The sequence below is a fragment of the Glandiceps talaboti genome, chromosome 7 (assembly GCF_964340395.1).
Source record: "Glandiceps talaboti chromosome 7, keGlaTala1.1, whole genome shotgun sequence".
NCBI lineage: Eukaryota > Metazoa > Hemichordata > Enteropneusta > Spengelidae > Glandiceps > Glandiceps talaboti.
The window spans coordinates 6,598,869-6,624,110 of NC_135555.1; the positions used below are offsets into that span (position 1 = coordinate 6,598,869).

General features: G+C 35.3%; 3 protein-coding genes across 3 annotated transcripts; 2 read left to right on the forward strand and 1 right to left on the reverse strand.

The window, feature by feature from the left end:
• Nucleotides 1-322: 322 nt before the first annotated feature.
• LOC144437447 (mitochondrial ribosome-associated GTPase 2-like) lies at nt 323-6,656 on the forward strand. The gene is made up of 7 exons (XM_078126389.1): nt 323-487; nt 1,291-1,438; nt 2,140-2,255; nt 3,315-3,383; nt 4,180-4,329; nt 5,582-5,720; nt 6,024-6,656. The coding sequence occupies exons 1-7, from the start codon at nt 323-325 to the stop codon at nt 6,395-6,397; spliced, it is 1,161 nt and encodes a 386-aa protein (XP_077982515.1). The 3' UTR covers nt 6,398-6,656.
• Nucleotides 6,657-6,747: 91 nt separating this feature from the next.
• Nucleotides 6,748-13,109, reverse strand: LOC144437873 (bestrophin-2a-like). The gene is made up of 8 exons (XM_078126905.1): nt 12,918-13,109; nt 11,669-11,957; nt 11,023-11,177; nt 10,661-10,738; nt 9,924-10,076; nt 9,328-9,408; nt 8,428-8,585; nt 6,748-7,647 (listed from the first exon to the last, which is right to left on the reverse strand). Exons 1-8 carry the CDS (start codon nt 13,107-13,109, stop codon nt 7,338-7,340), a joined length of 1,416 nt encoding a protein of 471 aa, XP_077983031.1. The 3' UTR covers nt 6,748-7,337.
• A 2,718-nt stretch (nt 13,110-15,827) lies between these two features.
• Nucleotides 15,828-24,862, forward strand: LOC144438213 (uncharacterized). Its single transcript, XM_078127255.1, has 14 exons — nt 15,828-15,919; nt 16,313-16,420; nt 16,903-16,993; nt 17,421-17,534; nt 18,110-18,214; nt 18,847-18,961; nt 19,347-19,459; nt 20,225-20,339; nt 20,800-20,934; nt 21,557-21,632; nt 22,585-22,726; nt 23,307-23,444; nt 24,055-24,218; nt 24,539-24,862. The coding sequence occupies exons 1-14, from the start codon at nt 15,843-15,845 to the stop codon at nt 24,693-24,695; spliced, it is 1,650 nt and encodes a 549-aa protein (XP_077983381.1). The 5' UTR covers nt 15,828-15,842; the 3' UTR covers nt 24,696-24,862.
• The last annotated feature ends 380 nt before the right edge of the window (nt 24,863-25,242 follow it).

Sequence of the window (25,242 nt, forward strand, 5' to 3'; positions counted from 1 at the left end):
ATTGTGATTTTATTCACTCCACTTCATCAGAAATTTCATGCTATGTAAAATAATTATTTTAGTATCATCGAAATGATAATATGTTATAGTGAATTTGCTCACTCAGAAATCACAATGACCATTTATATGGCTTCTTCTAATTGGTCAAATCCTTCTATTCGCATGGTAGACGGTTAAATTGATCCAATGACTGCGCTTCACATAGTTCATTGACGACCGATTATCACCTTTCACCTTTCCTTGCAAATTGTTTATATTCTCGTCGGCACTATACACCTCGACATGTGCTTTATGAAGTCGAAACTCAAATTTCAATCCCAAAATGAGATTTTTGAAATTCAGCAATTTCTTTCGCATATTACGACCGCCAGAAATCATAGAGACCATTAATTTCAGATCTCCGTCACACAGCGCTGTCGATTTGCAAGTATGCAAGTTCTCAACCAAGGCGAGAAAGACGAAAAGGAAATTGACTGAGAAACAATTGGTACGTTTATAGTATAAATCGTCTGATTTTAACTATTTATAGCAAATATTATTATTATTATTATTATTATTTATTTATTACGGTGCAGACGTAAAAGACAACTTTATTATAAATGATATTATTTTAGAAAAATAAGCTATTTATAGTTGTGACAAAAATTATACAGTCAGTACTACTAGATAAGTTAACATTATCATAATATCACCGTGTAAACCATGAATTCTTTTAAGAATCGTTGAAATAATTAGAGATTGACTTGAATAGCTAGATTTGGATAGCAGGATCATAACATTTTGTGAAAATATTGAAATCTAAAAGTTTGACTAGACACATTTTTAGCCAACCATACCTTTAAACTTGTACCTTGTCCTGTGTAACAAATTATTTTAGTGCCTTTGACATTTTACACGAGCAGTTTATTAATTAATTAATTAATTAATTAAATAAATAAGAACTGAGTATTAATTTAGACATATACAATCAATCTTGGTGCTATACCAATATTTGTTAGTTGTCATGCCAACACACCACCAGGTGTTTTTTTTAAATCTTGTCACTTAAATCACCTTACATAGAACATGGAATGCAACGATTCATTAGATCGAACCCTCCAATCTAATTCATCAACATAGACATGTATGTTTGCATTTGTGTGTAAGGAAACGACATCAGTCAGAAAAATTCTTCACATAATCCAAGTATATAAGCAGTGCTGTCAACAACAATAATAATGGAAGTGTGTGACATAACATTTACTGCACTATTCTGATGTTAATAGTTATTTTTCCTTTCTCTACAACTAGAGTAGACATTTCATAGATTGGCGTCGTGTGCGTGTGGTTGGTGGTAAAGGTGGAGATGGATGTATTGCAATGTCACATACCAACCGTAGTGAGTTTGGTTCTCCTGATGGTGGTAGTGGAGGCAATGGTGGTCACGTCATTTTCAGAGGTAAGGAAGAATGGTTGTTCAAATAGCAATATATATGAACTCAGCGGCATGGTAAACAGATTCCTAAGGTTGGAACTTCAATAATAGTGTTCTTTGATACACAACCAATGTGACTTTTGCCTTCTTCAGGACAAACTGATGATGATGACTGTTCACTTATTATTACTGATGGTACGGTGTATCAAATAACAGTACAGTAATTAGCAAAATATGAAGATTATTGGGCAGAATAAAACCAAATTCCCCATCAACTACCTATTTTCATCAGGATGCACTGGCTCTGTATTAAGCATACTATATTAAGCACAAACCATTGGTGCAAAAATCCCTTTAAAAACAAACAAAAAAACAACAACACATATTTCCTTACATATTTATGTACAGATGTGCTGGTATTTTGGTAAGATGAAACACTAGTGTGTACAAGGGTATCTTTATTGCATCCAAATTTTTTATTTAGAAGTTCAGACTCATTAGAATGGCAAATAACCATTCCAACAATGCACAGTAACTTTTTTTCATGGCTATTTATTTATCACCCAACTTGTCAAGATAATAAGAACCTTGTCATATATTAAACTCTTGTAGATGCTAAACAGTTCAATTAAAAATTCAAATCTTTTAATAAAATGAAAAATTTAGAATTTCAAATTTGAAGTTTTTCCGTGTATCTTTTGTAAGTTTGTTAATTTCTTCCACAGCACAGAAAATACTTGTTTCCCTAGAATCATTACGTCATCAGTTTATAGGAGAAGAAGGAACTAGAGGTGGAAAGCAAAACTGTGATGGTAAAAATGCAAAACATACTATTGTTAAGGTAATGAAAGTTATTAGTTGACATACATTGACGTAAAGTGCTTAGATAAACTTTATGTTTCAGGAGTCAGAACTGAAAATCATAAGAGTGTTTGTGAACTATACACTGGTATGCACTAAGCAACCCTTTTCCTAAACAAGCAGTGTGTAAGGGTGTCCCAGGTAAGGGAGAATGTTGGTTAATATTTGGTCTTGAATAGCAATTACGTAGCAGTACGTGATGCAGTCAACACAATGATCTCTCTTGTCTAGCACAACTCCTAAAAATTACAGCATTTTTTAAAATAGAAATATTTAGAATGACTGAGAATGTAACTGACTACAATAATGATGACACTAGGAATGAGAATTTTCAGAGATGCAAATAGTATAGTACTCCTCAATGGTATGACCATTGCTGCTTTTGAACAGCACTCCTAGTGTTTGAACTCTGCAATCTTTTGTTTTCCATATAACCACAATATTATGTATGGAAAACACCTAGTGTCAATGGTCAACTTCTTGTTAGTATTCTCATGTATGTTAAGTACTTTTATATGCAGTTATAAATAAGCTCAATGTGTCAAAAGTAAGGAAATGACTTCTTACGAAATCACACCATGAACAGTTATTGATTCATCATTAAACCAGCTGTTTGACGAGTAGCCTTCAAAATGTGATAGTACCATTGTCTGTAAGGTACGCCATGACAGGGCGCCCTCACACATTGATCAACCTCTTTGACATTGAATACAGCAGACCAGTGAAGGTGGAGCGACATGACGTATCTTACACTGTTACAGTTTAACATTGCCAAAAATACTCCAGAAATATAGTAAGAGAGAAAATCAAGGTTTTCTCTTCATATAAGTTTTATAACTTCTTGTCAGTGCATAAAGTACTTAATACATAATTTCAATTTTTCTTAAGAATTGAATGGACTATTTTTCTCAAAATATAAAGATCTTGATCTACTTGATGTTTCATACAAAGCCCTTCTCCAACAGCTTTACTTTATCAGATGGAATAGTATCATCTAAACTTGCCATTATCTGTGTTATCTGTCATATGTCATTTACAGGTTCCTCTTGGTACTATTGTCAAAGAAAATGAAGTTTTAGTGGTAGATTTAAAGAAAGAAGGAGATCAAGTAAGTCATTGAAGAGTACTTGTCGAGGTATGGCAGTAATACTTTCTTTGCGCAGTGTAATATTTTCCTTTGTTTACACGCTTTAAATTTATTTCAGCCTAGAATTTAGATTATCAACAAAATGTTCTTGTAACATTTTCCTGAAGTTTGTTGTTGTTACAGTGCAGTAATTTTGTGTGTTCTTGGTGTGTTTGTGTTACTGTTGAAGCAGTGAAACTCCACAACAAAGAAAAACATTGCACTGTGTGCAAAGAATGTATACTAGCATAATACATGCAAGTTAGGTACTCACCCCAACATCCCACCTCCCTTCTACTAAAGTTTGTAAGGTAATATCATACAGTGTTCAAAATTGAGGACTTTTCAAGTGTGTGACGCACACGAAATGAAAGTAGAATTTTATGAGTAAACCTAAGTAAACACAATATAATGATGGATGCATTCCAGGTGAACTGGTAGGGGATCATGGGAAAAAAACATAGAAATGCATATCCCATGATCCCTTGCCAGTTTACTTTGAATGTACCCATCATCATATTATCATATCTATTGAGGTTTGCGATATCAAACTACATATGTAGACATCATACAGAAACTGCAGACAATGAACTGTTCCGCAAAGGACAAATTTCAGAAGTACAAAAACTGGCTGCTCCTTCCTGATTACTATGGTAGGCATAAGTGACAATGCTCATTGAACATTGTAAGTAAAGCCTAAAGTGTGATCGTGTATCATTCATATATAATATTCTGATAGACCTCGTTATTTTGCTATTCTATGTTTCATTTTCACTAGTTTATAGCAGCCCGTGGAGGCATCGGTGGAAAAGGTAACTCATTCTTTGTATCCAATGACAACAAGTCACCCATGTTAGCAACGAAAGGATCACCGGGCGAAGAGAGGATTTTAGAAGTGGAACTACGAATAATTGCACATGCTGGCTTGGTTAGTTGATTTATAAATTGTATTTTCTTTCTCACTGAATGTATATTTGGTTTTGTTGTTCATTCTAACCTCTCTGTACTGCTAATGTATAAGTTTTTTGCTGAAGGTGACATATAAGCCCAATGGGCTGGGAAGGATTACCTCATATCTCAAGAATAAAATAATTTCCTACAACTATGATGACGACAACAACAACGTCAAGGATGACGACTATAAATACTTTCCATATCTGATGTCAGTTGTTGACTTATACACATGGAGCTCCAAACAAGACAGGAGAGTCATTAGACCAGTTGCAAAATAATTTTAAAAATATAAATGACCACTGAGAATCACGATATACCTAAAGCAGACATCACACTACATCTGCTATGCTTTGATATTATTACAGTGTTCTCAATCGAAAGTATGAATGATGAAGTACTGCCAACATGTTGATACTTTACTGAACTTGTCTTGATGTATTGACAGATTTAGCGATAGTAGTCACAATATTGCTTACTCAGTGGCAAAGTTGTGAATAACAGTTTACTTTGATAATACCACCGAACGGGCATGCAATATTCATAGTTGGAAATCAACCTCATCTATTGGTAGATATCATCATGGCTAGATGTACAGAGTGACATATTAGACAACATACTTTGGTAACTGTAAGCAGAATAGTCACCAAATTTGAAATTTGTTATGATTGAAGTTATCAGTAATCACAAGCACAATTGCGGCACATCTATGATCTGACCATACTAAATTCTGTACAAAGACACGGACCCATTTTGGTAGTGTATCAATATGTTGCAGTACTTTATCGTTCATACTTTGATTGGGAAGCACTCTTAGAAATAAAGACAAATCACTTCCTGCAAAAAGGTAGTACTTAGTGTTTTTGCATTGTGATGCATCTTTCTGGAATATGAATATTTTGAAGAAAGCACAGCTTCTACAATTTTTTGCCAAAACTTCTCCAGAATTGCATTTGTCATTCAACAATATCACAAACCATTCAATTTACATACCATCACTATTCTAGTCATGTTGATAATGCATACATTTACCTTGGACTTGGAGTGGAGTCTACAGTCTTGTGTGAACATTACTGAAAAAAATGGTTACAGACAAACAAACGGACAGACAGACAGACAGACAGACAGACAGACAGACAGACAGACAGACAGACAGACATACAATATTATGTATAGAGAACTTTTTTATATCTGATAATTTTACTTATTTTCATGATGAACTATTATAGATAGGATTTCCAAATGCTGGCAAGTCATCATTACTGAGAGCGTTATCTCGTGCCAAACCTGCTGTGGCAGCATATCCATTTACAACATTGAATCCACATGTAGGCATTGTAGAATATGAAGACTTGGAACAGGTAGCAGGTAAGGGGCAAGGCCTAATTAAAAGGATTTACTCTTTTTTATCCTACATTGATATATTAATCCCACCCTTAACATACATCCGAATCATCAAATTGGAAAGAGTGTAATCATTTTAAACAATTTAAAGAATCACAAGCTGAGTTTATACAAGTTTTGGGGCAGTGGGTAGTGTTTGTTGATGATGTTTATTGATGATTTGAAAATACTGAAAAAGAGAAGTCATGTGTTCCTAGTTGACCCAAATGTTGATACAATAATAAATAAATTTGTAATATTTAGTTTTTTTCTTTATCATCATTTCAGTTGCAGATATCCCAGGGCTTATAGCTGGTGCTCATCTAAATCGAGGACTTGGGCATTCTTTCCTGAAACACATAGAACGTTGTCAGTGTTTATTGTACGTCCTAGATCTATCAGCTGATGAACCTTGGCATCAGCTGGCTAACTTGAAGTTTGAACTTGAACAATATGCTGCAGGACTGTCAGAAAGACCACATGCTGTACTAGGCAATAAAATTGATATGCCCGGGGCTGTTGATAATTTGGAAAGACTTCAAGATCATGTACAATTACCAGTGCTTCCTATTTCAGCTCTACATGGAACTAATATTAATCAACTAAAAGAACATCTTAGAGAATTATATGATGCTAACATTGCTAAAATTGAGGAGACATAAATACTTTGCCATGCGCTTGCCAGGTTGTACATGTTTGAACAGAAAATACAGAATTTATACCCTGGTTGTTCTATGATACAGGAAAGTGCATTTACGCCATTGGCTCTGTGGTGCTCAAAGAATCAAAGCACTCAGAATCATCATTATTTTACCACATTTTTTCTTAAATTATTCTTGTGCAGGAACAATTATATTATTCTCCAATGTTTTGTTCTTCTGTCAGCTGGAAAATACACAGAATAATTCTCTCCCTACCTCTCTCTCTATCTCTCTCTCTCCCTCCCTCCCTCCCTTCCTCTCTCTCTCCCTCCGTACCTCCCTCTCTTGCTCTTTGTCTCTCCCTCTCTCCCACCCTCTACTACACCTGCAACTTTGCCTGCAGGGAAAAGATTTATTATGAGTCATTTTATTGCTATTATCAATGGTACGCCTGCTATAATGGACCAGCATGATAGCCAGCGTGTTCATCCATGTGGATTTTCTAGTAAAGTATATCTTTCTGATTTGGGGGAATCAATGTACATGTATTTACTGTATAATGTAATACATTCATTAGAACATCATCTGTATGCCTTACTATCTGTATAGATGTATAATGTTATTAATTAAAATACATGATGTGTATTTAATACATAGCTTCATCAAGTCGATAGTGTACTAGATGCTTGCAACCAGTAGTACTATTCACAGACAAGCTGAATCATCAATGTTAATGTGCAAATAGCACTTTAAGACACAGTACATCTTGAGAAATCTGTTTCCCAAATACTAGTAGTTCAAGTACACTTGCAGTAGTACAAAAGACTGCTCATTTACAATATTACACAGCAGTGATACTTTAAAAACTTGTTATGTTAAAATGTCCTTGGTCTAAAAAAAAAGTTGAAAACAGCTGAAGTTTGGATTAACTCTTTGAAAAGTGTCTAAGTCTCACACATATTTACTCTGTATAGTTGTCTCCACCCTCGTCAATAAACTGTGTAATTTTTCCAAGTGGAGATACAGCCAGTAAAGACGCTTCCTGTTCAGACTCTTCTCTACTGTCAATGACTGCTATGTTTGTTTCCCTGTTTGTGTTTCTATTGTGAAGTTCTCCTCGATGACTTAGTAATGAAGTGTCTATTCCATCCTCCTGTTGTATATTTCCACTATTTCCTGAATTTATGCATTCAGAGATATCTTCAATGATGACACCATCTTCAGCTGTTGTTTCCAGCTGCTTTTCAGTTACAAAATTTTCTGACCTCCGCCTATGGAACAGAGAAATGTGATCTGTTTAAAAGCATCATTGTGTGAATGAAATTACATCAGTTACACTAGTCTTACATCGAGGCATATGCCTTAGGAGACATTTAATTGTCATCTTCTGGCATTGTTAGCAAAGATGATGGCATAAGTATTTCCTCAATAGTTACGTACACATATACATGGAGGTCATCAGATGATTTAGGTGTCCTGTCTGTATACTAGTTTTGGGTTCTGTCAAGAGCAACAGATGGTTATGTAGGCTTCAGAAATTAGTAGAATACTACAGGAACCTTGAAAAAAACAGCAAAATTATGCCAAAACATGTATATTCATGCACCCAAGGAAAAGTCTACATGTAGTCAGACCTATTTCTGCCTTTAGTAAGCTTGTACTGTTTAGTACTATCATAATTACGATTTGTTGGTATTTATCAAGACAAAGAGATTGCAGTGTATATGACCCTCGCAAGAAATTCCAAAAATTTCCTGGAATGACTCTCTAGAACCCAAAAGATTATGAAAATATGTTTATTTCCTGGAGTGGTGATCCCCTTTAATAACTAAAACATTATTTTACCTCTTGGGACTGTCACAAAGGTACTTGACTACATTTTGGTGTACGGCACTTTTTCATGGGAAAGTTGCGAATTACAACATCTAAAGTGGATGGATATCTACTAGGCTATTGATGGCACTGAGTACACTGGTTTACATCCATGGACTATTTCTCTATTTTTCATGAAACTGTGATTTTCTATTACTGTTACCAAGTGTAATACTTACACTGAGACTCTGTTAGTAGATCCATACCAAGCACGTCTTTTCCTGTATTTCATTGATGACTTGGTGTAAGGCAGTTCCACAATCAATTGATCCCAGTTTTTATCTTTCTCTAGATTTGGTATTTGCCTATGTAGTGCATCTACAATTGAGAAACCTACCTAGAATAAGAAAATTATGGAGCAAATTCATTATAACAGGACTACTGCAAAACTAAAGAGGACATACTGTCTACAGTCTAGGAACATTGGAAATTGAGTGACTTTTAGTTTAGTGAAGTGCAACAGTAGCCAATCTTAAAGTTGCACAAGCTGAGTTTATGCTCTTTTTAACTCAAGTGAATATGCTTCAATAAAACTACATTCTAGTATAATGTTAATGTTAATGCAAGTAATAAGTGTTGTTTAGTATTACAATTGTCTTCTGACATTGTTAGAACAGTTGATTGCATAGGGATTTCCTGTACATTTTTTGGTACGTATGATAAATTACATCATCACATCATCATGGGTTATACCTTAATACCATGTTTGAGTTCAGTCAATTTAAGTGGTGTTTAAGTATGCTTAGTATGTACAATATTGTGCATATCTGTGCATTAAAAACTATGCCAAAATATGTATAAACTCAGCATTTACCTCTTTAAGAAACTATGATATGAAAATAACTAGTTATATGAAAGTTTTATTTTGATATTCACACTATAGCTTTCCAAAATAACATTCACTTCTAAACTGTTTCTGCCTGGTATTCTGTAGCACTTATTTTCTGATGAACTTACCTCTGATGACAGAAAAATCATCACTTTATTTTGATATCCAAATCATTGATTTTTCAACATAAATATTTACTTCTAAACTGTTTCTGACTGAAGTTCATGCTACCTTCTTTTGAGGTACTTACCTGGACATTTCTGTCTATAATATAGTTGAGTTCAAAATCATCGTCATCGCCACCATAAGGGTTTAGTATCGCTTGGGCTACCTATATGGATTATAATGTAAACAAGCTGAGTTTGGTATTAATTTCAATGTTTTACAATTAAGTAGGTTTGAACATTTAAAAAAAAAAAGAGACTATGTCACTGGTTCTGTGATACTCCAAAAATTAGTCAAAATGTTCCAAAGTCGCCATTATTTTTCCCATTGTTTAAATAAATTATGCGTAAGAGGGTATAAATATTTAGTATTTCGCAATATTTTTTCATTCAGCCAGAAAGTACTTGTGACATGAAGGATTTGTCACTATGACTTGCTACACAAGTAGTGGCAATTTGCAAGGCCCATACATCATCATAGATTCCTTGGCAGAACAAAGAAAAATATCATGAATAATATGCAAGTAGAATACATGGCATTTCAGTGTATTGCTAATGAGAGTTGTGATGTCATCAGTTTGTGGGGGTGAAGGCAACTTCAACTTTGCCAAAATATATATAACATATAAAAACAGGTCTTAATGATACTTATAAATAATCAGAAATATGTGTTCATCCTTACCTTAAGCCATCCAAAGTAAAAGAAGAATTCTAAAGTTGCAATTACTGGGAAATATAAATCAACTTTGTAACCATCATATCCCTTGGATGGGTCTAGAAACTGTCTTCCAAATATACTAGCCACAAAGTAGGACAAACATGCAATAGTCACTACCTGTTGACAGAGATGATACGTACCAGATTTGATCTGAATGCCTCCTGTAAGGTACATGTATGTACCATTGTAATATTTTCAAATGAGCTGGCTGTTTTTGAGAAAATGATGACACAGATGGACAGACAGGCAGATAGAGAGACAGATAGACAGACAGACACAGAATTCATAACCAAAATGACCTCCCCCTCAAATGTCTTTGGGTACCCACCTGAAATATGGTACATTAAAATATATGGAAATCAAGTTATGCCAGAATCACCCCACCCCCCCCCCCCCCCCATTATTAGGGTTTGAAAACCTGTACATGTTAAATAAGTAAAGGTACTATAGCTGACTTCAGTGTCTGTGTTATTAGTACATGTAACTGTAAGGAGGTATTTGACATCGTACCTGCATTCCCCAGGGTTTTTACCAAGGTCCCCCCCCCCCTCCAAAAAAGTAATCATTATGGTATACATGTATGGTATGAAAATCTATGATAATTTACCCAATTGCCCTTGTTTGTTACTGGATTTCCCAAGCCATATCAAGAACTTACTGTTTGTATATATTCATGAGTTTTCCGATGTAAACAGACTGACCTGAGTATAAACAATAGGAATACTGATCCAATCAAAAGATATGAGGTCTTGACATGACTGCCTATGAGCTTGTATTCGCTGAAAGAAGAAGAAAAAAGTACTGAGTAATTACTTGCATCAGTACATGTGCATTACTGCTAGTACTTGCATTGCAGTGCAATGCCAGAAACGTTATTGCATTATCTGTATGCAAACGAGCGTGTGATCATTCCATGAAAACATGAACACCTCATGATGTGTGCATGTCAGTGATGTGGATATCCGGGGTGTTTCTCTTGTGCTTGACGGCTTGTAACAGTGAAGGTTTACATTTGTTAGCTTGAAAATAACACAATAACGGCAAAAACATAAATTTTACATACCTCCAGTAAATATCTATGGCTCAGATCCATCCTAATTCTGCCCTCTTCACGTAATTGAGACACTAGGTTACATGCCCACAGACAAGGTAACCAAAACTTAGTGTGTGCGGTCGGAAGCTGTTCAAATTTACTATATTCCTCATCTGTTAAAAGTCCTAGAAAAGAAAACAATAAATTTCCTAACTTTGAATGATTTCTACAGTTCTTGGATACAGGGATATGTTGAGAATTTTATTTTCAAATACCTTTGGAATGTTATTTTCATTTTGCATTTAGGTTGCACTCATTCTTAGTCCTGGACAAGGGTATTTTATTTTTGTTTCTCTTGGAGAACTCTTCAGGGGCCACAAAGATGCTATGGAATGTTACAATGATGGAAGCTATGTGTTCAGGAACACAAAATGTCTGTTCATCATAAAAAACAATTTTACTGCACTGCGCACACACTCCCACACACGGTTTATGATTTTATATGATTTGAAATGAGCAAATGATTGAGTCAAACATGTCAGTGGTCAAGACCACTGCTAAATTCAAATTGTGGCACAAAAGAGCCTCAAAATAATTATATAAAAACTCTACTACTTTTCAAGAAAAAATCCAAGAGCTATACCTCTAAAAAAAAATTGCCAAATGATTGCCTCACCTGCATCTTGTAAATGCTTTAATGTGGGGAACCGTGTCAGTACTGGTATGGACACTGCCCTTGATACAATGACAAAAGTAACATTTAGCCATCGCACAAGGGTGCGTCGTGCAAGGCGCCCTCTATCATCCTCACCATGTACATTGCTGGCAACTAATTGAGCAAATTCATCAATCCAAGGTATTGCTGTGTACATGGTCCACCATCGTCCAATTACAAGAGAGACATAAAAACCAAGGATGAAACTGAGAGGTATGACACTGAGACCTTCCTTGGCATAAAGACAGATCTGGGGTAGAAAGCATGAATTTGATAACAAAGCGTTTGTCAATACATGTAGTTTGTGATGAAATGGATGAATCGTCATGGTAATCAATACAAAATAATACTGAGAAAAATTATCACCACACAGTTTGATTTGTACATGGAAAATGTTACTTAACTAACATCATTTCTTCAATTGACAAAATACAAGGCACAAACTTAGCTGAAAGGTCTATCAATATTAAAAGTATCTAAAACTTTTTTTGTGAATCTTTTAAAATAGGGATGTGTACCTGTGTACCTTCGCAATACGGCCCTCGATATCAGTTTGCGATTATACTATTACTAGTGTTGCGCCGGACCGGAGTTTAGATAAAACGTAGGGAAAAAGGCGCGAGCGACTGTCGACAGTCTAGATCTACCTGTACATGTACTAAATGTATATGGTATATTACATGTTTTGTTTTTATGTTGACATAATGCTATAAAGTTATGTGTTTAGCAGAACATTACCTTGCATAACACTCATTGTTGAAAGAGATGAAACAAACAGTTTGTGAAATATTGCCTCTTATTGAAACAAACAGTTCGTGAAATATTGCCTCTTATTTGTTTATGCAAATTAAACCAAGTAAATGCTAATATAATGATCATATAAATGGGATTACAAATCAAATTGTGTTGTTGTGGATGAGTGGAAACTGTTACACATTTTATGAATGATTCATTCAGACATGACTTATGTCGAAAGAATGTTGCTTAAATGTAAACAATACAACTATGTGGGGGGGGGGGGTGGTGTTAAAGGTGCACTTGAAGTCTTCGGATTAGAAATAATATCCAGGTGTGGAAAATAAGTCTGGCAGAACTATCGAAAAAAAGCAGTCTGGATGCCAACGTGGTATAATTTCATCTGATGAATGATTCGATACCATGCACGTTGGCATCCAGACTAAGATAATGTACGACAGGGAAGGATACTTACATTTTCAAACGTTTTCCTACCTTCCTCATCAAGAGCAAGTCTGTACAACAAGCTAAGTGAGTAGTACGAGACGATGAACAGGACAACCTCTTGCCACAATAGTTTGTAAATGCTGCCTCGCCACACCGCAAGTAAACGGGTAAAACTAAAAAACCTCGCCTCACTAACTCTCAACGAGTAACTGACTGTCATGGCTGTACTTTGTTTACCATGCACAGAACTAGAACGTTGTTTACATTAATATTGCCTTCGCATCACATTTCTGGTTGTCTACATTTTACACGAAAACAGCGATCTTCTCCAGGTTTGCTATCCGTAAAATGGTTACATTAGGCCAATGTGGAAGAAATGGCTGCCCTCCCTCGACACAGTTAGCTATAATGCTCTTGCACCTGTAAAGTAATCAATCATAACACGTACGTAGACATTCCACCTGCGTGTTGTCGACTGCTAGTCTTTGTGAACTTTGACCACTTAACGTAAAACGGTAACATAAAAGACAGCAGCGGGAATGAAGGTTGTTCATATCTATTCGTTAAGAAAATTGTCAATGGACAGAAAAAATACTTATCTTAATCTAATTTTTGGTAAAAGTAAAAAAAAGTGGAAAACAATTCAATAGGCTTTTTAAGACAGTAGACCTTGAACAATTTATACTTTTTTACGGCAATTATTCAATCATGGCGGATAGGTGAAGTGAGCTGAATGAATGTACGCGATGTGATATTTATAAATTCGACTATTTTATGTGGGGCGCGAGTGACAAGTCAAGTGCAAATTGTTAATGGTGCAACACATTATGCAAGGAGATATGATGGAGCAAATTGGAAAAAGATTGAGTGCACTAACAGTACGCGATTTGTGGCTGGTTGTGGTATGTGGCATTGCAGTGTACTTGCTAAGAGTTCGTGATAGCTACAGTCTGCAACCAGTATGGAGATGGGATATTGAGACTTCACTTTACGAAAACAAACATTATGCAAAGATATGGGAAAAAATGTAAGTAAATTGTGCAGTGATTGAATAAATACATTTTAAAAAATGTAGGAAAGTACAGACTTTTCTGGCATCTGCATATGTATACAATTTATAAGAATCATAGATAATGTATTCTAATTTTCACAATCATATTCTGTTTGCACTCAATTGTCACATGGGGTGATCATTACCATCATCATGATCATCGCCATCTTCATTATCAAATGAGTCAAGCTACCTTGAAATCAGGATTTAATGAACTGTTATTTTTTTTCATTTTTTTTTTACAGTACTCCACCAGTAATTACTGACATAGAAAGTGATGGCATAAATGGTAAGAACAAAGTCAGTGTACTTTATTTCTTCACCTATGTTTAGCACTCTTCAAGATAAATTAATAACATACAAATGTACCTGTATACAATAACCTATGCATGCGCACCTACACTGTACATACATACTATCCAGTAACCATAAATGTCATGTCAGTGCAATAAGGTCATATCTACAACACAATTATAGCAGATATGACCTTTTTTTGTCACAACGTGCTGACGTGCTGACATGCTGAAATTGCTTCAGCAATATATTTAGCACAATCATACAAGTGGAATCCATGCTTGAAGATGAATTTAACTCTTATTCCTTGGAACAGTTTAATGCAACATATTGAGATACATATTTGTAAATTACATTTGTTAGTTGCTAGGTTTGTAACTGTTAACCATTATTTATATATACCCATTTGATACTTTGTTACTAAATCCAGACATGTAAATGTTTAGATTCATCTTTGCCTGTGACTTTCATAAACCAGTGTCTGATTGTCACAGAATGCTGCATGTCATACGTACGTACATACGTACTTGATGTAATTCAACTGTAATCAACAATTTTTCTCACAAATAAAGTTCCTTACTTTCAGAAATTGTCATCACCACAAATGAACCAAAGCTCATCTTAGCCGTTGCACCGGAAGTCAAGTCCAACAAAGCAGTGCTGGCATATCTCAATGTACTACATGAAGTTCCACTTGGGGAGAAAGGCAATGTAAACAAACACCCTGTTGCTATGACAACAGGGTTTCTGGTGGAGTATCAGTCAATGCTCCAAATAAGGAAACAGGTATGTTAGAGATTCTAGTTATACTAGATTTCATTAGAATCCAAATAAATTTACAGAAAACAAAGGAGAGACCATCTTTGAATAACTGTAGTAAGACATACTGTAGATAATAGACAATATTTCAAGGCAAAAAGAATAAACACAATTTGGTTGGTGTCTTTTAGGCTAATGAGAATGCTGTTAACTTAACACATGATATTGAGACAGTGAGAGAGAAAATACCAATTAATCCAATAATCTCATTAAAACAGCTTGTGCTGTTGTAGACTCCGACTGAATGAAACAGTCTTAAAGTTAATGGCCCACTTCAGATTAGGATTAAAATCTTGGTGCGAAAAATCATTTGTTTTGTAGAGCTATAGAAAAAGTTAGTCTGCAAAAACACAATGATTCCATGTAATCTTTATTGAGATAACATACTAGTGTCATGACCCAGGTTTGAAACAAGGCCCTTTAAGTGCATGGAGCATATAGGAGTGACATCGATGTCTGTATCTGACAATAGTCAATCATTGCTAGCTCCAGATTAGGTATTATGATAATACAGATAATCCTTGGCCATAGTCCATTGTGATTGAGTATGCGAGTCAGTATGGATTGTAAGTTCTGTATTCTCCCTAAAGTGAACTGGCACTACTTTACAGGTAGAGACGAAGACACAAGGATTTTCACACCCATTTTTGAGTTGATCACCCCGATCTATTTTGAAATGGGAACTGGCTAATTTAAAACATAATTTATTGGAGTTAAAATGATAATATGAGCAAACTGTGATTACTTTATCAACAGGTGATAGTCGTTCTAACAGCTGATTGGACAGTGATGTGTTATGATAACGAATTAAATCTGATCTGGGAAAATCAACTGATGAAAGACATTGATCCTAAGTATTACATCAAGTAAGTAGTGTGTATCTGTCACAGTTTAATGAATGTAATCAGGCTTAAAGTGAAATGAGTCTCAGAAATAAAATATTTGAACTTTTTCCTAATATTGCTTTGTTCAAGAAACTCCAACTGATTCTCAATTAAACTCAAGAAGAAATATCACTATCGAGGTATGTAAGGGTACCTAAAACATTAAATTGAGACCATGAACTGAGTCTCAGTTTGCAAAAAATAGCCATCTGAGACCAGTCGTGATCTGAGACTATACTATACTAAGATCGTGATCTGAGACTATACTATTGAGACCGTGTTGTGAACACTGAAGACTTTATCAAACAAAGTGAAATTTGTCTTGTAATCAAAACTCAAATTGAAAACCAATTTTTCATGTTGAATTCTGCGCAGGGAGGCAGCCATTTTGGTGACATCACACAATCTAAAAAAAAAAGATGGTGGCACAGTGATTGTTGGTGCTAGTATGACGGATAAACACCACCATGAAAGAAAATTAGTGTAAGTATAATTATGTACCAAAGAAAGAAAGTTGTGACAAAGGACAAAAGTGATCAATATAGAAATGTCATTACTATCATGACACATTTCAGGACAAACTTTGACAGATGTTTGTCACAGTTACCCAAACACCAATCTGATTAAAATCAGATTTGGTGAGAGTAGTGGGATGTCTTTATTTACCTCACTTTGTGTCATGTGTTTTGTTCCTGGTGATCGGCTAACTGCACATTTGATGTAATTACACTCACAGTAGGGTGGAGTCTCTGATAGAAATGTTTTTTTCTAGATTACTTGCACAGTCAAACTCATTCAGTGATTATGCTGCCTAGTATCTTGATTACAACTAAGGCTACCCTATCATTCACTTATGTTACCACATACCAGTAACAACAGTTTAGTTATAATGTGTGGCTATCATACTTTGCCGATAGCACATTTTCCATAATGATACGATAACAGTTTGTGTTATTCTTTGACAGACATGATCATCATAAAAGAGTAGAGGATATCAATCCAAGTGATGTGAACAATGATGAAGATGAAGAAGAATATTCTGAAAGAATGAAACAGGTAACCATGCCATCATTCAGCACTGTGCAACCCATGTTGGGAGATGTAGACATAGAAGTTGTGAATAGGAGTGAAGGTCATGATTCTGTCTTGTAGTTTTTACCCATGGCACTTGTTTCTAGTTTGGATTGTAGACATAATAACTAAGAAACCTTTTCAATCCTGTATTGTAGGTTTTTTGTCATTGTTAAGACGTAAAATTGCAGGAATGGGCATCAAAGCATCAACAAGACATAGGCAGCCAGATTTAATCCTTGTTTTTCTACAAGATTAACAACTTGATTAACAACTTGTTGAAGTACGCCTGTCCATTTTATACAAGAAATATTAATCATTTTATTAAATGCATGTATTCATTTATGATTTTTGTGTGTACATGTATATGTATATGTATATGTATGTGTGATATATATATTCTGATGTACAGGAAGGTGATGCTGAAATCAATCATTTCTCAACTTATGCTCTAAGTGGTAAAGATGGCAGTTTACGATGGCATCACCTACCGGGGGATTTTGATGAAGGTGTTAACACAGAGGAGGTTGGCTTTATTAGATTGTTTTCTAGATGGGTGGGGGAGGGGGGATGAGGGTGCTGAGATTAATCTGATTGAAATCTGATCTAGGAATATGACTTGATTGCTTTATTTACCTCTATTTCCTTAAATGTATGTTGTTTGTTTTCAATTTTTTTTAGTTTTGGGAGTGAGCATGAGGAGAGGCGTTCACTCCATGAACTAAACAAAATTGAGAAAAGCTTTATACATAATAGGGACCAAGAGTGTATATTTGTATAGAGAATGAAATGACTTCAAAATTTATCTTTACTATACTTCACAATGAGCACTATTGGGAAAAATAGTCTGATGATTTGCAGTGGTTCCCTGAGGAAACATGAAGATGAACATCCAAATTTCTGCAAGGTGGTTTCAAGAGAATCAGCAAATTTGGGATGATTCAAGATATTTTCAAACAATTTAAAATTGGTTCCTGAAGCACATTCTGCATATGTAGCTCATTGATTGTATATCATCTATGTGTTTTATTTGTGTTGTCTCAAAACTCAGAGTTAGGATTTTAAAACTGATTACTCACTGTACATAATGTTATTTTTCAGCTTCTATTTGCTGCCCATCATTTCAAACTAGGTTTGAGAAAAGGACTGACTCACAAAGGAGAATCTCATTGGTCTCAGTACAATATTCCTATGTTGAGATCTCTGGTAAGGACAATCAATCCAATAAATCAATCAATCCATCAATCAATGAATCAGTCAATCAATCAATCAATCAATCAATCAATCAATCAGTCAATCCATCCATCAATCAAACAATCAATCAGTCAATCTATCCATCAATCAATTCATTCATCCATACATTAGATAAGCACAGTCAATCAATCAATCATTATTCAATATATCCATTTTTCCATCTATTTTATCCAACTACCTACTCATCCACCTATCTGTCCATGATCCATCTATGCATTCATCTTATCACACCATCCAACTAACCAAACTATGTAAACTCCATAAACACTGTTCTGTTGAACTGCATCAGATAGTAAATGCAAAAGGAAAGCCATCAACTAAATTTGGTGTTAATAGCTGTCAGAAAATTAGCATAGCCTTTAAATTTCACTTTAACATTGGTGTCTAGTTGCACTACTTCCAAACTCAAGATTCGTAGTTCTATAGGCATGGCAGAATGTCTGTCTGTTTTTTCTTCCTGTCTGTCTGTCTGTCTGTCTGTCTGTCTGTCTGTCTGTCTGTCTGTCTGTATGTCTGTCTGTCTGTCTGTCTGTCTGTGTGGTTGTTATGTTTAAATGCTGTCTTTTAATCATTTTGGTCTGTAGCCACATTCATGGCAGAGACGCAGTGATACCAGGATGGAAATAAATCGATTTGTGAAAAGCCGAGGCAGCAAGTCCAAGGATTATGAAGACAGTGGGGAGGAAGGTGTTTTAGATTGTAAGTAGCTTTTATGTATGTTTATGTAAAGGAAACACAGTGATGCCTTTCTACAATAGACATGTTCAGGAAGTACCAATCTGTCAATCAAACCAACCTATATTTCAATTTCTGAATCATGATGTAATAAGAATTGAAAATTGAAGAAACAGAACTACTTCAATTAACCAGAACTGCTATCAAGCTTTACCATGAAACATTGAAAAAAAGGTTGATTTTCAAAGTACACTCAGTGCTGAACAAGTCTGGCCTAAAGTTTTGGCCAAATACTGTGCGGTCGAATAGCACCCCTAGTGGCCAAAGTACACAATCTTTTATCGTTATGGGTATCCAGAATATATAATATATTACTCGCCTAACAATTTTGATTTTCTAATACTTACAGTCATTGGACTTGATGAGGAGCATCTAGTAGGCTATGCATTTGGTGGTCTTAGACCACACAGTGCATCTGAACACATCAAGAATCCAAATGCTGTAGTTTTACATATGCAAGAGGTAGGCTATACCAGAGTACTACTGTTTATTTTGGCATATGAAAAATTTGGCAGAATGGCAATGTAGGACATATCAGGTTTATTTGAATTTGATGGACAGTGCAAGGGCAAAGTAGACACTACTTGTAAATAACTTGTCCAGTTGGCCTGCTGTATGTAGCACAACTGTTGGTGATACCTTTAATATACATTAGTTGACTATAGGAATATGACAACTCATAAAGTACAATGTATGTTAGCAGGGTGTATATTTCCATGGGAAAAGCTTTTGTGCGTATTCAACTGAAATGATTCCAGCTCCAAAATATATACAACCACAGTATAACAGAACACGATGACACACATGCCACCAATGTGATGCACTTCTGATGTTTGCATGATTGCTTGTGATGTTTGCTGCAGTCATACTTTCAAAAACAAAGAGATTGCACGTACATTAGAGAATACGAATATGCAGCCAAAGTTGCATTCATTTGACATGAGGTTATGTTATTGTTACACATGTTTATTCAAAACAGCAAATTATGCACAAAATACTATTGGCCCTTCACATGATTTCAGGCACCTGGACTAATTTACATATTCATTTGCATACAGGTATGAAATAAACTTTCAGTATTGCAGTGCAGTGCAAATATTAAATAGTTTGCACACATAATCAATGCTAGTAATCAGTGGTGCATATGTAATAAAACTTGTAACAGTATTGGTTGTTGCGATGGCAACCAGTAATATTAGTACACTAACTCTTTTGTCATTCTTTCAGGGAATTGAAGTCTTGGGTCTTTCTACTGGTCAACCATTGTGTAGACTGAAGCTGCAGCAAGATAAAGGTGTTTATGCTGATATCAACCAGGATACTATTATAGACCATGTCAAAGGTAGGTTGGAAATACAATTTGAATGGACTATTAAAAAGGAACTAAATAACTAATGAGCTAAAGGCCCATGTCATGTTAATATTAACATTTGGGAGAGAAAAATACTGTTTTTGGTAGAAATGTAGTAAAATTTTACTATTGAAGGCCCCTGTTCGATTAAGATTAATAATGGTTGTCTACCAGGGCTAAAGAAAATAGGTGATACAGAACAAAAGAGTGAGTCTATCTAATCGCTCTGGTCCACTGATAAGATAGTATTATACCCTGGGATTGAAACATTGGCCTTTAACGGTTTCCATTGGCTTAGGATTAATATTTGGCTCCACTGATAAGATAGCACTAGTGTGAGAATGTGAATTCAAACATGATGCTTTTAAAGCATTACAGACTGTGACTCTTTACTATAGAAAAAACTAGAATTTATCTTTGATTTTTTCCTTATAATGTCTTTAAATTTCAGGCCATTTCACTGAAAACCCCAACAATATAGACAACTGTTTGGCTGTTGTGAAATCTGGACACCCTCCCCATGTATTACTCTTCAACACATCAATCTGTGACCCACCTGGATTACATACAATGTTCTCCTTCACAGGTAAGTTTATTGATAGATAAGTTTTGGAACAACTGTCACAATTTCCTGTCAGAATTGTTAGCTCAAGAAAGAGAAAGAACATGATTTTGAAGAAAATAGTTAATTAAGTACGTTTATGACAGTTTTCCTCCCAATTAGCTCTGCTTTGCCAGACAGAAACAACCGTAGTTCATTAACACACACTCCAAACGCTGGTGGCACTCTTTACCATCATACACTTCATCTCTGCTACAGTTTATTCACCGCAAAGCCTAGGTTTTAATTTTGATGAACCATCTTTGTCAAGAATCATCGATTGTTTCCAAGAAACAACTGTGATTTAATAAATAAAAAACGTTGTCATCATCAAATTCTTCAAAGAAAATGAAGAACTACATTATGGTGGCAGCACATCAGTGTGAAATTTAAGCAAAATGGCAACAACATCTCTTGAAATGTGTGTATTCATGTGCAGTAAATCCCTCTACTGTGCCTGTGATAGAAGAGAAAACCTGAGAAGTATTTCTGCCGGGACCAGCACCATATTTTTTGTTCTCCCCATCCCAACAAGCACCACCCCAACAGGTGAACAATCCATCACATAATTATCACCACTGTTATTTTTGTCTCCCATCACTTTCAGGTTCTCTCCTTGGTCATGATAGTAATGAACATTATGAAGCTGGACCCCACACTGTACCACCAGTTGTTGTCAGAAGGTCAGATTTTTTTACATTCCTCTTTTGTTTTCAAATACTGTAAGAATTGCTGTATAATCTTGTCAGTTAAATTGGTTTATAATGTGAAGCCTTTCAAAAGGTACACACACTCTTTGGCTACACAGTAGAAAGCAATAGAGAAAACGACAAGTGTTGTCTGTGTTGTGTACATTTTCCAACCCATGGAACCATTATGGGGATTTCACATGTAAGTTTGAATTTGGTTAAGAGTCACACAAATTTAATCGCACAGCACTTTGTCAATGCTCCTTTTGAGTACAGATTTGAATCTGATTAAGTGTTGTGACTTATCACATCAAGTGTGATATTAGAAATAAACTAAAGATCCAATTTTGGCGCTGATACTTTTTTTTGAAAGAGAAGTCTTAACAAACATTACAAAAAAAATAGAATAAATATGAATTGTAAATGATAGTATTAAAGAAAAAATACAGCCAGAATTATTTCAGCCTTTAGTACACATGTATTGTTATGCTGTCGATGTACATATGATTATGTGTGATAAAAAAGTACCTTGGTAAATTACTCAACTTAGAAATCTTGTAATGAAGCTCTTCTTCACTTGACAAGTGTTCAGCCATTTTTTTGGATTTCCTGCATGGGTTTACAGGAAAACCTCTTGTGATGATGTCACATCTACCCCAATCTCTCAATCTAGATATATGATGAGTGTCAAGACAAATGATTGGGGTAAATGTGATGTGATCACCCTGACAACCGACTGCTATGACCTGGTTTGAATGTAAATACAAGTGTATATGTGAAAATAAGAGATGAGGATGTAGTTGCATTATGAACGTCATCATCACAAAGGGAGGCATGGTATTAGTAGGAAATGCAACTCAGCACTAACAGACCTACTAGGTGTATTTCTTTTACTTAAAACTTACTTGTTTTATATTTTAAATTTCACTTTATTTTAACACAACAGTGTGGCCGAGCGGAGAGGTATATGGAATCATTTAAGTGGAGAGTCACATACACCCACATCAAGTAAAGGATATGATAGTATATTTCTACTAAGTAATGGTAAAGTAACCAGTTTTGGACCAAATGGGCAAACACATTGGCAGGTAAGGATAAACTAACCAGTTTTAGACCAAATGGCAGGTAACGGCAATTGCGGCAAACTAACAATTTTAAGTGGCACAATCTTAGTTTAGAAGTCTTTTCTTTTTTGTGTGTAAAAGTGCTTTCTTTAAACCTCCAAAAAACTTTTCTAGAATAATAATGTTGATTTATGTCTGTATTAACCTTAAAGATTGTCTTCCAGTGTTAACATGTTGTTGATGACATGTCTGAGCTTTTCCTCCACATTGTAGTATACATGCACTAAATGATGTCTTCAAATATAGTATTCACAATAATCGTGTATGTATTATTCTGAATACCAGATTTCAGTTCTGCAATAAGTTCTGAATACTACAGGTACCTATTGAATATTTCACAAAGAACAAATGGATTGGTTTACTCATTTGCCTGCCACACACCTAAATTTATCGACACCAATTCCGGTCCTTTTGGGTGGGGGTATAAAGACTGGAAAATTTACGGAAACGTTTGATCTTGAACAACTTATAAACCAATGATAAATTTATCTAGTATGTCTCATGATTCAAATAATATTTTGGTTTTGCTATATTCTTTACACAGGTTGAAACATCTGCGCAATGGTCTCAAGTAGATAATCTTTATTGGGGTGGGAATCAGCACTCTGAGTTTGTACAGCAAGTCAAAGATGCGTTTGTACCCAGTATGCAGCATTTGTCATTACAAATCTTTGGAAAAGAGGTAAAAATTCAGTTTATCGTTTTACGTCTGTTTCAGGATAGCTTCCGTGGTAGGCTTGGTGGTGAATCAGCAGGCATGTGTTCACTCCAGCCTGTGAATGTGGTAGTATCAATTTTAATATATATGGCCACGCCTTCTATATCTTTCTAATGGTTGAACTACCTGTCTTATGGTAATGAGTACATTGCTCCCAAAAGACATCTCATACAGACATACTATACACATTTCTAAAGATTTACAATTAGGGTCTAGGTGGGTGGGTTACATGATATATTATGCACTCTTCTGTCATTCCACTGTCTATACTTGAATCACCCAGGCCAATGCATAGCACCTATGGGTATCATCCCTGACTGCTCATATGACTCCAGGAGGACCCCCTAGGTTTGCACTTTTTTGTGAGTGAAACATGGCTGAGTGATACAGCCTACCCATCAAATCTAGAGAACACCCTGTGTCAGCCATGGAAATCCCCTGCCATGACCAATGACCTCATGACTGCTAGATTTGAGCTATAATATTTAATAACTACACCACAGGGAGCCATATCAAAGTCCAAAATCTTACTCCTTATAATTATAGTATTTATATCTCTCTCCATGTATCATAGAATACTGTTGTGCTGACTGGCTTGGATTCAATAGTTCTTGTTTCATTAAAAGATGGCCGTATCTTGGCTGAACACTCATTGCCATGCCAACCAACAGCCCCTGTTGTGATTGGTGACTTTGATAACAATGGATGGAATGACATCATCCTACACTGCCCAGCAAGGTAACAATAACAATTACAATAAATATTACTGCTGTGAATGTCATTGGTATGTTAATGACACTTTTTTTGCTAGATTGCATCCCATGACACCAAATCCTGTTATACTGTTATGTATGTCATTTATATGCAAATAATGTCATTAGCATGCAATTAATTATGACACTGTTAGAACAATACATCTCATGACAGCCAGACTGCAATGCCTTCATTTGCGTAGCCAAAACATTGGATGAAACCACAGGGGGCAGGAAGCATTGAATATTTGCACAGATGTTTGTTTGACACTATATAATATCTTATTATTACTTTTCTGCCTGTAGCTATATTGGATTTTCACTTCAGAGATACACAGGCTACTGGTCCACAGCTATGATTGCAGCAGCCATAATTTTTGTTGTCACAGGCCTGACTTCCATCTTCAGTAATCTTGAAGAAGAAGCACGAACTGAACATGAAACACAAGACCATGTTAGCTGACAGAAGCTTCCAATCAAGTTTATTTTCCATTTAATGTATAATTCAGAGTATATATTTCTATATTGTATGCTGACTATGCTCTTAGTTTATGTTTCTGTTGTTGTTTTTTATCTCTTTGTACTGTACCATCGATAAATATGTATGTGTAATTGTGTTTGGGGTGATGATAATGATGATGATGATGATCTGTTGTTGTTGTTGTTGTTGTTGTTGTTGTTGTTGTTGTTGGTGGTGGTGGTGGTGGTGGTGGTAATGATGATGATGATGATGATGATGATGATGATGATCTGTTGTTGTTATTGTTGTTGTTGTTGGTGGTGGTGATGGTGGTGGTGGTGATTATGATAACGACAATGATGGTGATGGTGGTGATGATGACATTGACGAAAATTATGATGGTGATGATGACAGTGTGATAATGATGATGGGGATAATTACGATGTCAATATCTTGAGAAATGATGATTACCATGTAATAAAAATTGAGAACTTGTGAACTCTACAATACAAAAGTGTGATAACATAGAGTATGATAATTTATTATGTAA

Excerpts from the sequence above, each read along its gene's own strand:
- LOC144438213 (XM_078127255.1), top strand. The coding sequence starts at position 15,843 with ATGTGTTATGATAACGAATTAAATCTGATCTGGGAAAATCAACTGATG. Across the intron at positions 20,340-20,799 it reads TATTATAGACCATGTCAAAG|GCCATTTCACTGAAAACCCC; the intron begins GTAGGTTGGAAA and ends TTTAAATTTCAG. Across the intron at positions 22,727-23,306 it reads ATGGGCAAACACATTGGCAG|GTTGAAACATCTGCGCAATG; the intron begins GTAAGGATAAAC and ends TTCTTTACACAG.
- LOC144437873 (XM_078126905.1), bottom strand. The coding sequence starts at position 13,109 with ATGACAGTCAGTTACTCGTTGAGAGTTAGTGAGGCGAGGTTTTTTAGT. Across the intron at positions 11,958-12,917 it reads GTAGGAAAACGTTTGAAAAT|ATCTGTCTTTATGCCAAGGA; the intron begins GTAAGTATCCTT and ends TTTCTACCCCAG. Across the intron at positions 11,178-11,668 it reads AAAGCATTTACAAGATGCAG|GACTTTTAACAGATGAGGAA; the intron begins GTGAGGCAATCA and ends TTTCTTTTCTAG.
- LOC144437447 (XM_078126389.1), top strand. The coding sequence starts at position 323 with ATGAGATTTTTGAAATTCAGCAATTTCTTTCGCATATTACGACCGCCA. Across the intron at positions 488-1,290 it reads AATTGACTGAGAAACAATTG|AGTAGACATTTCATAGATTG; the intron begins GTACGTTTATAG and ends CTCTACAACTAG. Across the intron at positions 3,384-4,179 it reads TAAAGAAAGAAGGAGATCAA|TTTATAGCAGCCCGTGGAGG; the intron begins GTAAGTCATTGA and ends CATTTTCACTAG.